The sequence below is a fragment of the Triturus cristatus genome, chromosome 10 (genome assembly GCF_964204655.1).
Source record: "Triturus cristatus chromosome 10, aTriCri1.1, whole genome shotgun sequence".
Taxonomy (NCBI): Eukaryota; Metazoa; Chordata; class Amphibia; order Caudata; family Salamandridae; genus Triturus; species Triturus cristatus.
Genome location: NC_140593.1, coordinates 799,381,946 through 799,396,793, shown reverse-complemented (window position 1 = coordinate 799,396,793; position 14,848 = coordinate 799,381,946). Strand labels below are relative to the sequence as shown.

At 42.7% G+C, this 14,848-nt stretch overlaps 1 protein-coding gene across 2 annotated transcripts in view; it reads left to right on the top strand.

Annotated features, from left to right (window-relative positions):
• JMJD8 (jumonji domain containing 8) overlaps positions 1–14,848 on the top strand; it is a 106,239-nt gene that overhangs the window by 59,032 nt on the left and 32,359 nt on the right. For both annotated transcript variants that reach the window (XR_014969516.1, XM_085628342.1), the window contains exons 6-8: positions 2,284–2,352; positions 3,192–3,311; positions 7,628–7,695. Coding sequence is in view for 1 of the 2 variants with exons in the window: in XM_085628342.1 (XP_085484468.1) it covers positions 2,284–2,352; positions 3,192–3,311; positions 7,628–7,695 (257 nt within the window). In the remaining variant the exon portion in view is untranslated. The remainder of the gene's footprint in view (positions 1–2,283; positions 2,353–3,191; positions 3,312–7,627; positions 7,696–14,848) is intronic.

The following is a 14,848-nucleotide window of genomic DNA, read 5'->3' as shown; positions in this document are numbered from 1 at the left end:
GAAACGCAAGAACTGAGGTATGCCACCTGAATAATGTTTAATGAGCACTGTGTTCTAAAAGTGACTTGTTGCTTTGAATATACATAAGATTAATGCTAATAAGGTTTGGCCTATCTAAGCTGATAGCTGGATTCCTCAAGACCCAGCCTTGTTCCCTGAAAAGCTCAAGGATTAGTTTGCATGTATGAAAGATTTCAGAAGGCGTGCTTTTGAAATAAAATGTATCAAAAATATTGCTACCTTCAAAATTACTAGCAATGTTTGCTGACAGTTTTGGTAAACTGTTGTGCATTTTTAATGACAGCTTATTTTCAATTTTATATTCTAAACGAAACATTGAATATAATATGACTTTGATGCTTGCCAATATTTGAAAGACTCAAGTCTCGAATATTTTGACTGACAAGACTTAGTAGGGCCAGCTACTTGTAAAATGTTAAATCTCAGTTAATAGAGAGCTTGACATATTCCCAACATTGACAAGCAAGGAAATCGAGGCACAGTAAGGTGAATGGATTTGTTCAACATTACACAGTGTAGACAATTAAAGCATGTTAGAAGATGACCAGTCTCCTTGATTCCCAAATATACTCTGAATCATTTTTCAGTGACATATTGTAAAGTCTGTTGAATGTTTTAGAATAGGTCTCTTCCTGCTATAGGAGAAATCCACACGACAGCTCATCGAAAACTAAAATAGAAGAGAACTGTAGCATAATTTGAACCTTATGTGTAAGTAAAACAATGATTCCTATGGATTCATTATTAGGAGATTTCTTGTTCATGAGCCAGCAATGATACCTTTCCCTCCCAACTACTGATACATGGATATTCCTTTATATTGACTAGAGTGAGTGTAAACAAAGGAATAACCACAATGTACACTGTGGGATGTATCACAAGGTTGTAATACAATTGTATTTTACAATAAAAAAAACTCTACAATTGGTAAAAGCAAGACCAGGATTGTCAATGGATTGCTACAATCACGCTGATATTTACAATTTAATGTAATTTTCCATAATGAGAGTGGCATGGCAAGTACCAGCATGCCCACTGATGCCTGTTGGCATCCTCTTCACATGTGACAATTCGATAAGAGAATAAAAGGTAAACATACTTTAAAGACACACAGTTCTGGTGTTTCTCTTGCATTTTGGAAACACTGAACTCCCTGACAGAAGTCTGCTATGACTAGGCCACCCAGACATTATTATATATTTTACCATCCATGCATTCTTTGTCTCACAAAGATAAGTGCAGAAACATACAAGGCTGTATAAGCTACCCATACCTGATGCTCCACTAGAGATCTCAGCAAATCCCAGAGGGCAATGGTATGATATGTTTTTTGGGACCTCACCATGACAAGCAGGACACTGGTACTCTGGCAGAAGCTGTAAGGAATGTCTGCTTTAAACAGACCTCTTGTCATTGCGTAGCAGGAGGAACGATGCAGACTGGACAAGAGATGTCAGATATAAATAGCGAATTCCACCTTTTTCTATGCATTCTGGAACACGTAGTTCCATTTTATAAATCTAAATCCAGAAGCCAATAACATTAACAAGGATAGATGCACTGAGTGACTCTCTACATGTTGCAACAATTTCAGAAATTTGAAGGCCATAGAACGTAAGATTTTTTTGCAGAACATGAGGGTCATATACATTTCTTTAATGCCGCTACAGCAGGAAGGTACTTGGTTTAAATGGATCCACATTACCTGCTGTTATTATTGTTTTTATGAAGCCCCTTACGCTCTATTCTGTGTTAGTTTACCATTCCAACTCTCTCGCAGAACCAGGACAGAACTCATGTATCTTTTTGAGAAAGATATTCCATGGCAGTGCTGGTAAGTCTGAGCGTGTTTGAACTAGAGCTTCGCTTCGCAAATCAGCGTCATGAGCAAAGGCCAATTGCACCATATATGTCAATTTGACAGGGCAAAACTCTGTAGTAACAGCTCAAGCACATACAACGCTCCCCGAGACCCCGCATGTGCAGCCCTAGTGTTTTTCCTAGACACCTTCCCTTCTTCCACTGTCACAATACTGCAGTTTCCTTCTTCCGTATGAAGCTGTCCAGAAAGGTTATCTACATGCCAGGTTGGAAGAGGAGTGCGAAATAGATGTGTTCTTTTATATCTTAATACCAGGACAGGCATTGAAAAAGAGATGACAAATCATGGGAATTCTATCCGGGTACCTGGAGTGTCAATGTCTCTTTCTTCATCATGACTTGCATTGTATCCTTTGGAAACCTCTCTCATTTCTCATGCAGTGGATGTTCGGTTCCGGGAATATGTGGAGTACCTGCTGAAACCACAGGACAAAGATTCTTTAGGTTGTGGTGAGTACAGAGTAAGATCTCTTGCTGGCTTCCCTCACTCTACTTTTCTGTCAGTACTTGGCTCTTCCCAAATACTATACAGAGGACCACAGTTAATGGCATAGTCAGTCTTTCGTGGGTCATTCTCTCTCTGATTTGTTCCTCTGCCTGTATAGAGTTTATTCTGAGTTCTTCACTTCAAATGTCACTGCAGTATTTGGAGAGGACTTCCATCCCATATGTTGTGAATCACTTCTCTATCAGTGTGTCTCTCTACTGTATTCAGAGTATGTCACCAGCCCTTTTTAAAATGATGTGCCTTCTGATGCCTTTAAACTCTCCCATTTCACGGACCATCTTTGGGATACATACTGATGGTCACATTCTCCTACAATCCCTTCTTTCTCATACACAAATTTGCAGTGCATGCAAACTGTCCCTTGTTACTGTCCTTCTCTTAGGTGTTTGGAGCAATCATCAATTCCATGCTCTGTCTGCCTGCCTTCTCTTCTGAACCCTTTCTGGTGCACTTGCGGAGGGATCCTGCCCTGCGTTTTGTCATTATTGGCACTCTCACTGGGGTTTTTCCTTTCCCTCTCAGTTCTCTGTGGTATCAGTGCTCTAGCTATCATTCACTACACGTGATGTATGCCACTGTTGCAGCCCCCAGTACTTAGCATTATCCACCTACTGCCCTTCTCTTGTTAATACCCACTGGACTCCCTTCATTATACTCTCTGATTCTTTTCTTTCTGCAGGACTGTCTACTCCTGACTCTTGCACTCATGCTTTTCCATTGCTCTATTCGAGGTAGGATTTCTATATAGAAGTGTGACTATGTTTCTTTTTTTGTTTGACAGATACCCTATATTTCTTTGGTGATAATAACTTTACGGAGTGGGGATCCCTGTTCCAAAAGTACGCTCCTCCTCCATTCCGAATACCAGGGACCACGGGGGCATACAGCTTTGGAATTGCAGGTATGTAGAAAATTGCAAACGCCTATTTAATAGTGAAAGGACCAAAAACAAAAACAATTTCCTTTGGGAAACAAAAGAAGATGCGTGGAGGGTGGTTTTTCAACAAACTAAAAATTGACTCAACATCTCAATACAAATATCTGGGGATAACTCTCAACTCCAGATGCTCTTTCGTTAAACAGAAAGAAGCACTGAGGACCAAAACCCTGGCCATAGAGGTCGCTGCTGCGAAATTGTCCAAGAAGCTACTAGGCGATAGTTTTTTGCCAATGCTAAAAGTGATGAAGGCAAAGATAACGAACGCACTGACATACGGCCATGAGATCATGATGGACACCACAAATACTCTTTTAAACAAACTATCAATAAAAAATTTTAAACGTGCATTTTACCTACCAAAGTCAGCATCACCAGAACAAGTCCGCCTTGAACTAGGTCTACTCGACCACCACGTCGTAGAAGCAGGCGCATTTATTAAGTTCTGCTACAGGCTGCGTCAAACTCGGGAGGGTTCCTTGGAGGCCATTCTCTGGCAAGAAATCCAGAAAAGTCATGCCACCAACAAATATCGGCACCACCTGAACCACAGTTTACAACTGTTAGGTATCAAGGAATTCTGGGCATCAAATCCCTCGCAGTCGGCACTAAAAACAGTCATCAAGAAGAGCGTCAGGCTGTGGTCCTTTCACTCGAACAGGGCAACATTGTCAAAAAGGAAGCACGCCTGGGCAGTGATTACAAACTTCAAGCCAGGAGTCGCATCACCCTACTTGTTAAGCACGTCTGCACTTTATTGGAAAAGAAAGTTCCTGGTTTTAAGGTTGGTTGAATAGCCTTTTTTAAAGAATCTACCACAATGGCACCACCCCAACTGCCAAACTCAATGTAGGCTGTGTGGCTACCATACCGAAGACATGGAACACATAGTCTGCATATGTCCCGAACTGCTCACCTCCAGACAAATTCTACTGCGCAAAGAATGGATCAGGCTCGGAATCCGATCCTGCCGCCAAGCCATAATAACTGCCTTAAATCCAGCCAACACAAATTTGAACATCGGCCTAATTAAACTAGTCACAAAGGCACATAAACTGTTGCTAACCACTGGTGCCCCCAACTAACTTTCACTATGGCAGCGTGAAACCCCACCATCGGGTTTAGCAACTGCTATTGACTAACAATAATTTGCAGACTTTTAAACCCTTCTCCGAACTAAACACGGTTTGCCATGACGCCCCGCAGAGTTTTAAGTAAAATGTTAATTTTGTTTTCATCTGCAATTTTATATAGTGTTTTCTCTTAATTTTATGTCATGCTGCAAGACTTTTTAAATTGTAAGGTTTTTAACTATCCAACAATAAAATGTATATATATATATATATATAGTGAAAGGACCATTATGTTATTATGTTTTAGTGAACACTAGTGAAAGTTTAGTTGTAGTAACCTTATCTTGTATAGCATTCAGCCTTTCATAGATATATCATTCACCTGTTGTCAGGCTGGGAATCAGCAGTAAAAGTGCAAACCTGCAGTAGTAAAATGAATAAAAGCTTCTACACGTGCTACTTAAAAAGGCGTAGTTAGTAGCCCACCCACTTCATAGGTTTGGGTATTCATGGCAGCTACTGAGATGAAATGATGTGAACTCCACTTCTGCTCAGTCTCAACATATTTCAGATTTTCTTCTGCACATTGGGTGCGTTGGAATCACCAAACAGCGCACTCCTCTTTTCATATCATCCCTCCTACATCGGACAAGGGAAATTCTACTACACATTCAGCCTGCTACTCCATGGGGTCTGTTTTAAGCTTAGGTAGGGGCTACTGTCACTAATGTTCTCTGCCCGTCAGAAGCATATAAAACCAAGCAAGCAAGTAAAAAGGTAGAAAACTGTGGCACTGCCATTGTATTCTTTGTCTTTCTGAAACCAACTCCTGCTTTGAGAGTTTGTTTCAGGGAATATCAAATAGTTTAGTCTCTGTGGGCCAAACAAAATAGGGGCTGCTAGGCCTTGATCAGTACATGCTCCGCATCTGCAAATGTAGTGACAGCACAGAGATCCCCAACAGGGAGGTGAGATCTCTAAATATGGCTGCTTGTACTGCTTCAATGCTTCTGTTGACCTAGTGTGCTTGATTGTTACCATCCATGGTCTAATTCACACCTATTGGAATGTAACATTTTCCACATGGGGGTTCGGCATACCCAGCTGCAGCGGGTGTACCCTGCCTTCCGATTGCTGCTGTCCTTCTGGACTAGGGGAACATTTCAAGTTCACAAAGTTTGGCTGAAACATCTGAATATAATGTTTTAAATGTGCTTCATGTGGTGTAAAATTATGTGGTAATGACCCTCACTTTCAGAATTTCACCAGTCAGTAAATCAGTCAGTGGCCCTCCTAATAAAAGGTAAAGCCTTGGAGTTGCATCACACAATAGTGTCTCTTCATTTGACGGTCTAGTTCCTAACAGCTGTACTGTTAACGTTAATGAAGACTGCAAGCACAAACTCAAAGCAGCAAGAGATCATCAACTAATGAAGACATCCTCTTTTAAGTCAAGGCAACTGTTCCATTTGTGCCAGGGCTGGGAACTGTCACCTTTCACCTCTAGCTCAACTAGAAGCTACTTTAACTGCTTTTACAAGCGAACTTGGATACTCTTCAATAAAAGTTACTTTTGAGAGAGAGAGGAATGGTTGGTGTACCTACAATGTTTGTACAACAGCTGATGAAAGAGTTCATGCAGGTGATTTTCTTTACCCTGGACTTCCAAATGTATGAGCTAGTCCACAAGGCACACATTAAATTCCTGTTACGGAAGATGACCACCTTCCTTGCCATCAAATTCGCAAGGTGTGGGAGATATTAGAGACTTTTCTATCAACCTGGGTCACTACACATTTGTAGAGTTCATTTAAAAGGTCCTGACGAATTCCCCTTAAATGATTTAGTTGTCCTACTAACTTTTATTTTAATAGATCAACTTCTGTGGCTACACTTTTAGACATCAAGTGATGTATCAAGCTGTAGTGGACAAGACCAGATTGTTTTGCTTAGAAAACAATACCAACCACTTATTGCATTTGGCCACTCAAGTAAAGGTCAGCTTTTAGCCAAGTGAGGCATAGCAACATGGGTTTCATCTTGTCCCACAAACTGCCACAAGTGAGGAAATGGTTAACATTAATGTTCTGTACAATGGCAGATTATTAATTGAAACTGTGCAGCAAAAATAGCACAGTTCACATGAGTTTCACTTCTAAACACTTGGAAGGAAGCGATGTGGAGTGCATGTCACAACCTCTCAAATAATATTGACTGGACATTCAACCCAGGAAGGATTGTGAGTGGGACATTTTTTGGTCAGTCTGAGGCCTCTTCCAGTTCTTTGAGTATCATTCCTCATTCCCTTTATCCACTGGGACTGATTTTGAGGCTATTGTTGATTGAGGAATGTTGTGAGTCTATGAAATGTGCAGTAGTATATAAGAAAAAGTTACTTTGCTATAATTTCAGTACTTGATGGTGGAAATCCTAATTGAAGTCATAAAGAACCCCCGATTCTCCCTGTCACGGCTTTGGGATGACAAAAGGTACAAAGTGGGGCTTTATTACTCCCCATGAAAAAGCATTGAAGCAGCTATCAGTGCAAGGCAGGATAGACCATGAAAGTTGCTGGTGCCCTAAAAAGGGCAATTTTCAATCTCCGCTTCACACAACTGCTGTCAGTCTGACTCCAGTTCCATAGTTTTCTTCATGTTCTTCCTTTACTTTCAAACATCAGTGCTAGTTAGAGTGTGCTTTATCTTTAATTGGGTGTCAGTGAAAGAAATTGAATTGTAATATAGCAATCTTTGTCTTAGATAGGCTGCAGTGTGTATCCACATTAAAAATGCCCTCTTTGTTCTGTTATTAAAATATCTGTATGTGTTTTGCTTCTATGAAGAGCCTCACATTGGTGAATTATGATTGAAGGTAAATAACTCATATATTGACTACCCCTGCTAGTTTTGAGAGATCCACAAAAAAACCCTATACTTAGATAGATATTATTACAACCAATTCCTTTTGGGTAGTACAACGCTGGGTGTATGTTTTGAAGGTGCTAGCTGGCTAGAGTTGAGGTGTAATTGGAGTTTGCCAGGTCAGGATAGGAGGAAGGGACTGCCACTGCTGGCTTGTCACAATTTCATATCTCACACACAAGATGCTGGAAACCTGTAAAGCAAAGATGCCTGGGATTAGAGTATGAATGCTAATGTTCACTTTTGTTCTTAGTCTTGCTGATGATTTTGCTCTCTGTACCCACAGGCTCTGGCACTGGAGTTCCATTTCATTGGCACGGACCTGGTTTCTCTGAGGTGATCTTTGGCAGGAAGGTGAGGACGATGTAATTGGCTATGAGAAATAGTTCTATGTAAGAAGGTTGATGTTTATATCAAAGAATTTCTAACATTATGTAAGCATAATTCATGTATGGTGAAATGATGAAAATATGTTGGTACTACCTCACTACTTCCTCAGATAATACCACAAATAGAATCTATTTGCGAGTAACAATTAGGAAAAAAACTTCCTGTTTATTTGAGAATACTAAACTAAATCCCATGATATGAATTCAAAGGGGACAGAATGAGGGGGTTGGCAACTGCAAAGAGTATGGAGGAGAAAAGTGCAAGTGGCTACTGAGCAACTGAGAAAAGAAAAGGGATGTGACAACTTGCTAGGAAGGACATATTCCAGACTGCAACATACCCAAACAGACACTAGAAATACTTGTGACAAAAATAGGTAAACAAATCAGCAACAATAAAGGACTGTTGCAGCAGGAAGGTGAAACGGGGGAGAAGGAGGACCAAGGACTAGATGGGGCAGGACAGAAAAAGGGAATTGTCCAAAGCAGATAACAAGCAGGAGGAAAAAATAATTTTAAAATGAGCAGAACAGAAAAAGGGAACATTAGAAAGAGGGTGGAAAACAGGAGGAAAACAAAGAATTTAAAAAAGGATATGGATAAAGGAAAATAAAGCCAAACCACGAAGAAAATTCATGGCAATATCTAGAGAATACAATGAAACGAAATAAGATAAAAAAAAGCGGAGTACAGAAAGTTTATAACCAACAAATTGAATAAAAGAAACAAAATTACAAAAGGCAATTGATGCAATGCATGTTATTGATTACATTATCTCTCTGGCCAACGTCATCCGTGTACAGGACATCGGCATCGTATCCTACGCAGAAAACACACAACTCATATTCTCCCTCTCGGGCAAGACCACCAACAGAAGAAACAAATTCACTGCTTGTATGACCAAAGTCCCTAACTGGATAAAAGCCAACTGTCTAAAGGTGAACACCGACAAGACAGAAGTAGTGATCTTCAGCAACTACACCTCAGAATAGAACTCCAACTGGTGGCCGGCAAAACTCAGACCCACGCCAGGACCCTCAAGCACACTGGACATAACCACACAAGTCAACGGCGTCACTGCATCCTCGTTTCACACCCTTAAGATGCTGACAAAGACCTTCAAATGACTCCAAAGAAACACTAGAAAAACTGCAAGCTTGCCCTAGTACCTAGCAAGTTGGACTTTTGGAACACCCTTTACGCCAGGATCACCAAGTAACTCACTAGAGGACTACAAACCCTTCGCAACTTGGCACTTAGTCTTGTCATCAACCTCCCATACAGAACTCGCATCATTCCACACCTCAGGGAACTTACACTGGCTCCTCATACATAAGCATGCTCATTTCAAACTCCTCACACCCACATTCATGGCACTATACATTTCAGCCCCCACCTACCTGAACAGTTTCATCTTCGCCCATGAACCATCCAGACACCTCCACCCCACAGGACTCCCACTCACGCACACGCGACGCATACACAGACCAGATGAGGAAGACAGGCTGTATCTTACATCGCTCCTAAAGCATCTGCCTCCACCAGACTTATTCTGAACATCCCACACTGCAACCACATCACCGGCCACCTGCGAGACCTCTACTGGCTACCTATCAACAAGAGAATCACCTTCAAGCTTCTCACGCTGGCCTACAAAGCTCTCCACAACGCCGGACCTGCATACCTCAACCACTGCCTCTCATTCTACACTCCCACCAGACATCTCCACTCCTCCCAACTGGCCCTGGCGCTTTACAAACACACATAACATAATAGTCGTTTGGAGAGAAAATGCAAAAAATACAATACATGCGATATAGTACTTGATCCATTCACTAGTGAAAGACTTTGGGCCTGATTTAGATATTGGTGGACGGTTTACTCCATCATGACACATATTCCATCCACCGAAATAGAAGTCCCATAGGATATAATGGGATTTTTATTTTGGCGGCAGACAGGATATCTGTCACCTTTATGACATAGTAACCCGTCCGCCAAGATCTAAATCAGGCCCTTTGTTTTCCAATGTTTTTCAGTCCCAGAGGTGAGGGTCCCTGTTGCCCAATAATATTCTAATACTTTTCATATTTGAGGTGATATACACTTCATTTGTGAGAAGTTCTAAAATTTCCAAACCTTTGTATACCAGTGTTATTCTAGCAGATTTAGGCTTGAGTGTGAAATGACTGTCACACTCCTGACTTACAGCAGAAGATGAAAAATTCTGCTTCAAATAAATGCTCTTTTCTGCAGATGGCTCATCTGTAATCTTTTACAGTCCTTGTGGTTGTATCCCGAAGATTGGTTTTTAGCAATTCTGCATCACCAGCATCAGGTGTGGTGTCGGGAGCCATTTGCAGATCGACATGAAGCTTTTTCCAAAAATAATGAAGTGGATCCATACAGGTTGCAATCCCTGCCAATGATGTCATATCTTTGTTTTCCTTATCTTGCATGTGTTTGGATCCAGAGGTTGCTGAGTTCCTTGCTGAATATTGTTTCCTTTTTTTCAGACAATCAATCAAGCATTTGTAGAGCGTACTACATACCCGTGAGGGTCTCAAGGCGCTGGGAGGGTGGGGGGACGCTACTGATCGAACAGCCAGGTCTTGAGTAGCCTCCTGAAGGTCAGCAGGTCTTGGGTCTGTCGTAGGCTCAGTGGGAGGGTGTTCCAGGTCTTGGCGTCGAGGTGGGAGAAGGATCTCTCGCCGGTGGTTGTTCTTCGGATGCGCGGGACGGTGGTGAGTGCGAGGTCGGCAGAGCGGAGCTGGCGGTTGGGGATGTAGAAGGAAAGTCGTCTGTTGAGGTAGGCTCGGCCGGTCTTGTGGAGTGCCTTGTGTGCGTGGATGAGGAGCTTGAAGGATATCCTCTTGTTGACGGGCAGCCAGTGCAGGTTTCTCAGGTGGGGGTGATGTGGCCGTGGCGTGATAGGTCAAGGATCAGTCGTGCCGAGGCGTTTTGGATGCGTTGCAGTCGTTTGATGAGCTTTGTCGGGGCTCCCGCGTAGAGGGCATTTCCGTAGTCGAGTCTGCTGCTGACGAGGGCCTGGGTGACTGTTCTTCTTGTATCTGTCGGGATCCACCTGTGGATCTTGCGGAGCATGCAGAGGGTGTTGAAGCAGGAGGAGGAGATGGTGTTGACTTGCTTGGTCATGGAGAGCGTTGAGTCGAGGATGATTCCCAGGTTGCATGCGTGGTCGGTGGGTGTCGGGGCTGCCCCCACTGCCGTCGGCCACCAGGAGTTGTCCCAGGCTGAAGGGTTGGAGCCGAGGATGAGGACCTCTGTTTTGTCCGTGTTCAGCTTCAGTCGGCTGATCTTCATCCAGTCAGCGACCGCCTTCATTCCTTTGTGGAGGTTGGCTTTGGCGGTAATGGGGTCCTTGGTGAGGGAGAGGATCAGTTGAGTGTCGTCGGCGTAGGAAATTATGTTGAAGTCGTGCTGTCGGGCGATGTGTTAGAGCGGGGCCATGTAAATGTTGAACAGTGTCGGGCTGAGGGAGGATCCCTGGGGTACGCTGCAGATGATCTATGAGGCTTCGGATCGGAATGGGGGGAGGTGGACGCTCTGGGTTCTGCCGGAGAGGAAGAAGGTGGTCCATTCCAGGGCTTTGTCTCGGATCCCTACGGCGTGGAGGCGTGCGCGTAGTGTGCAGTGGCAGATGGTGTTGAAGACAATGTAACCTGCAATACCCCCCATGTTTTAAGACTTGTCCAACTGCAGAAAACAAGTGCCTAGAACAGACCATCTTCCTGTTGCACCTGGCTTAGATGCACAATGTGTCCTCCTGTAATCTAGATCGAGATCCCCTCCCCAACACCTCTCACCCAGAGCAGACTATTGAGTGCAAATGGAGTATTCAGAGTTTTGGCACTTGGTGGACCTCCAAAACGCAAGTGGTTTTGATTCCTGTCCAGAAGGTCTTCAGAAGAGCACTCCTCTTCTCTCATAACTAGCTACAGAGAAACTGTCATTTTGCAGTTACCACTGCAGTCTGCTCAGGCCAGATCAGACTTTTTTCACACAGATTCTGGTGACCCATCCGCAAGAATCAGAATCTTTATTGCCATTTAATTAGGCATTCCTTGAGACATTATAAGCTACTTGGGACCAGTCACAATATGCTACTTCTTTTAGCAGACTTGAGGCCAAGAAATTAAAATGAGATCTGAATGAGCTATCTTTTTTAAATTTCCATTACACTGCAGAGAGACTTCTTGTTAGGGGTCCTCTACCAAACTTAACACACAAAGTGCCCACATATCGTGATTCAAAGATTAGATACCCTAGCACATAAATTGTTTGCACTTGACGGCTGCGCCATGGAGGGTTGTAATACGTCTTACCGGATGGCATGTTATTCTCATTCTTTATGGAGGATGACAAATTGAATTAATCAAGAGAGGGACGAGTAGAGATATTTACACCACACTCCTCCAGAATCAATGTATCAAACACACCGAGGGGGTAGTTCCTCAAAGGAGTGACAAATAGACCCTATTTTTAGTGGAATCAATAATCCGGTCATATGAATCGTGTGGGATCCGCGCGGTCTGATCATAGTGCCCTCACACACCTGGTAGGGTGTCATGCTTCATCATTAGACGCTCCTCGTTAGGCCGGCACTGCAATGCTTGATGGGCCTGTGGGCTCTTTAGTAGAGATATTAGAGCCCATAGACCTGTGAAGCATTGCAGCGCCGGCATGACGACAAGCGTCCAAGGATGAAGCATGATACCCTACCAGGTGTGTGAGGCAACTATGATCTGACAGCGCCAATTCCACACGATCCGTATGGCCGGATTATTGATTATACAACAAATAAGGTCTATGTGTCGCTCCTTTAAGAACTACCCTCTTGGGATGACCTATTTAGCCTCCTCATCCCTGCCAGAATGTCTTTAGGTGCCATATACACAACGTTCTAATGACGGAACTGAAACTTTGAAGCATGCTATGATCACATGATTGGATACTGTGAATGAAGTAGCAAGATCAATGGGATCGGGTGGTGGCATGATTAATGTGCTGACCACTTTTCCAGGGCACATTCAGGCAAGTCACACCCTTTGATGGACAGTTCTTTATTGCATCTTCCTCAGTTGTTATGGGCTCAAGCAGGGCAGAGCAGTTGGGTGATCTATTCCTTCTCTTCAAACCCAGCCACTCTGGCATATGTTTTCAGAAGTGCTATGAAGCCTCAGTAGGGGGACAAGAGAAGGACTTTCTGTACTTTAAGAGGTGCCCACTGACCAGTGGTTCCTTCATATTTCTAACTTCGAGTATTCCTTTTCATTCTGAAGAACACCTCCACCAAACCCCCTCATACCTGCATGCCATCTTAATGATGGATATTTTCAAACTTTTTAAAAGAGGAGCAGTGGAGAGAGTTGCTCCTGCAGAGAGGGAAAAGGATGCCATTTCATTGTCCCCAAGAAAGGCTGAGTTCTCAGGACAGTTTTCCAACTTCAATTCATGAACAAATTGACAAAAATACAAAGATTTGCGTGATGATCACTCATCAAATTCTTCAGATTCAGGATTGGATGGTCTCTTTGAATCTTCAGACTTGTATTCTCACACTCTCATTCAAGAATGCCATAGAAAATATGGTAGACAATCATTTCATGCTTGCCATTCCTCCTTTGGTCTTTCAACAGCTATATGAGTTTTTACCAAGGTGATGGTGGTGGGCCACCTCCAGTTAGAGGGGATTAATGTCTGATTAAATCCATCTCTAATGATCCGACCATAAAGCACTTGGAGATCCCTATGGACCTCTTGCACGACTTGAGGCTTGCAGTAAATTTGTACAAATTGACACTTGTTGCAGCATCCATGATGAAGTTCACTGGAGCAGTGTAACACATCTCACTTCATCATGCCGTTCCTCTCCTGAAGAGAATTTATGATAGTGGGAACAATATTGTCCACTTTCCACTTTTCTTCCAGTTCATTCCAGTTGGACTAGGGATTTCTCGCATCTTAGTTGTCCCACATGCATGTCTGCTTTAGAGTTCATGGCAATGGATCCTACGAGACAACTGAAATCAATTATATGGCCGCCTCTTGGACAGGATATTGTGACTGTCAACTTTAACTACCATGGTGGTCCGCTTTGGAGATGCTTCTCACTAGAGAACCATTTTGCTTTTCTGAATTTGCAGGAGCTTCTACTTCATATTAGTTGTTTGGAGCACAAAGCCATGCAACTAGTTTTGAAAGACTTTTTCTGCTGATGAAGTCACCTCAGATTGAATTTCTTACTACCAATCCAATTGCTATGCACTATGTAAATAAACAGGCAGTGTCAATTTAAGAGGTTTCTGTGATAAGGCTCCGAATCTGTGGCATTTGGCGAGAGACAGACTAATTTGGGCTATGATGAGCTCAAACAGTATGTGTTCTGAACCATTAAGCAGGCTGTTTATGCCTCAGTACACAAAGACAACTGAGTGGCAATCTCTGCATCACATTCCTGAGGTCTTTGCAGCTGAGTGGGGTTTGCAACAGGGGCCTGTTTGACACAAGTCTCAACAGGAAGTATGATCTTTTTTGTTGTTGTTTGAGTCACCTTGGTTACCGAACAAAGGGTTGTTTTCTTGATATACTGAATGTTTCATCTACATTATGGTTTTCCACAATTTCCCCCCACTCTTAGGGTGATTTAAAAGAAAAAGAGGTATTCATTGTTATCCCTATTGGCTAGTTTAAGCGAGGAGACCCTCTAGAGCTCAGTCTCTAAAGATAGGCGACAACCTGTAATCCCAGCACTTAGGTACTCCTTACATTAGGATGTTATGAAAGTGGTATTGAAATCTAAAAGACCTTCAGCTAAAGCCACATACACTAACAGATGGACATTTTTCTTTGCGTATGGACCATTAGGACCATATTTCTGCTAACCTTCTGTAGGAAGTCTGCCCATTTGTGCGTGGTCACTCCATAATTTTCACCTTTTGCTTGACCCTATATTTTTGCTGAGGTAAGACCTATGTGCACTTAAACCATACCAACCAGTGGTAAAGTCTTATGCTTCCCTGTTAAAAGTGGCATATTCCTAACTGCTATCTTTAATTTGCCGATAAGTCTCTAGTATATGGTACAAAATGTATCCA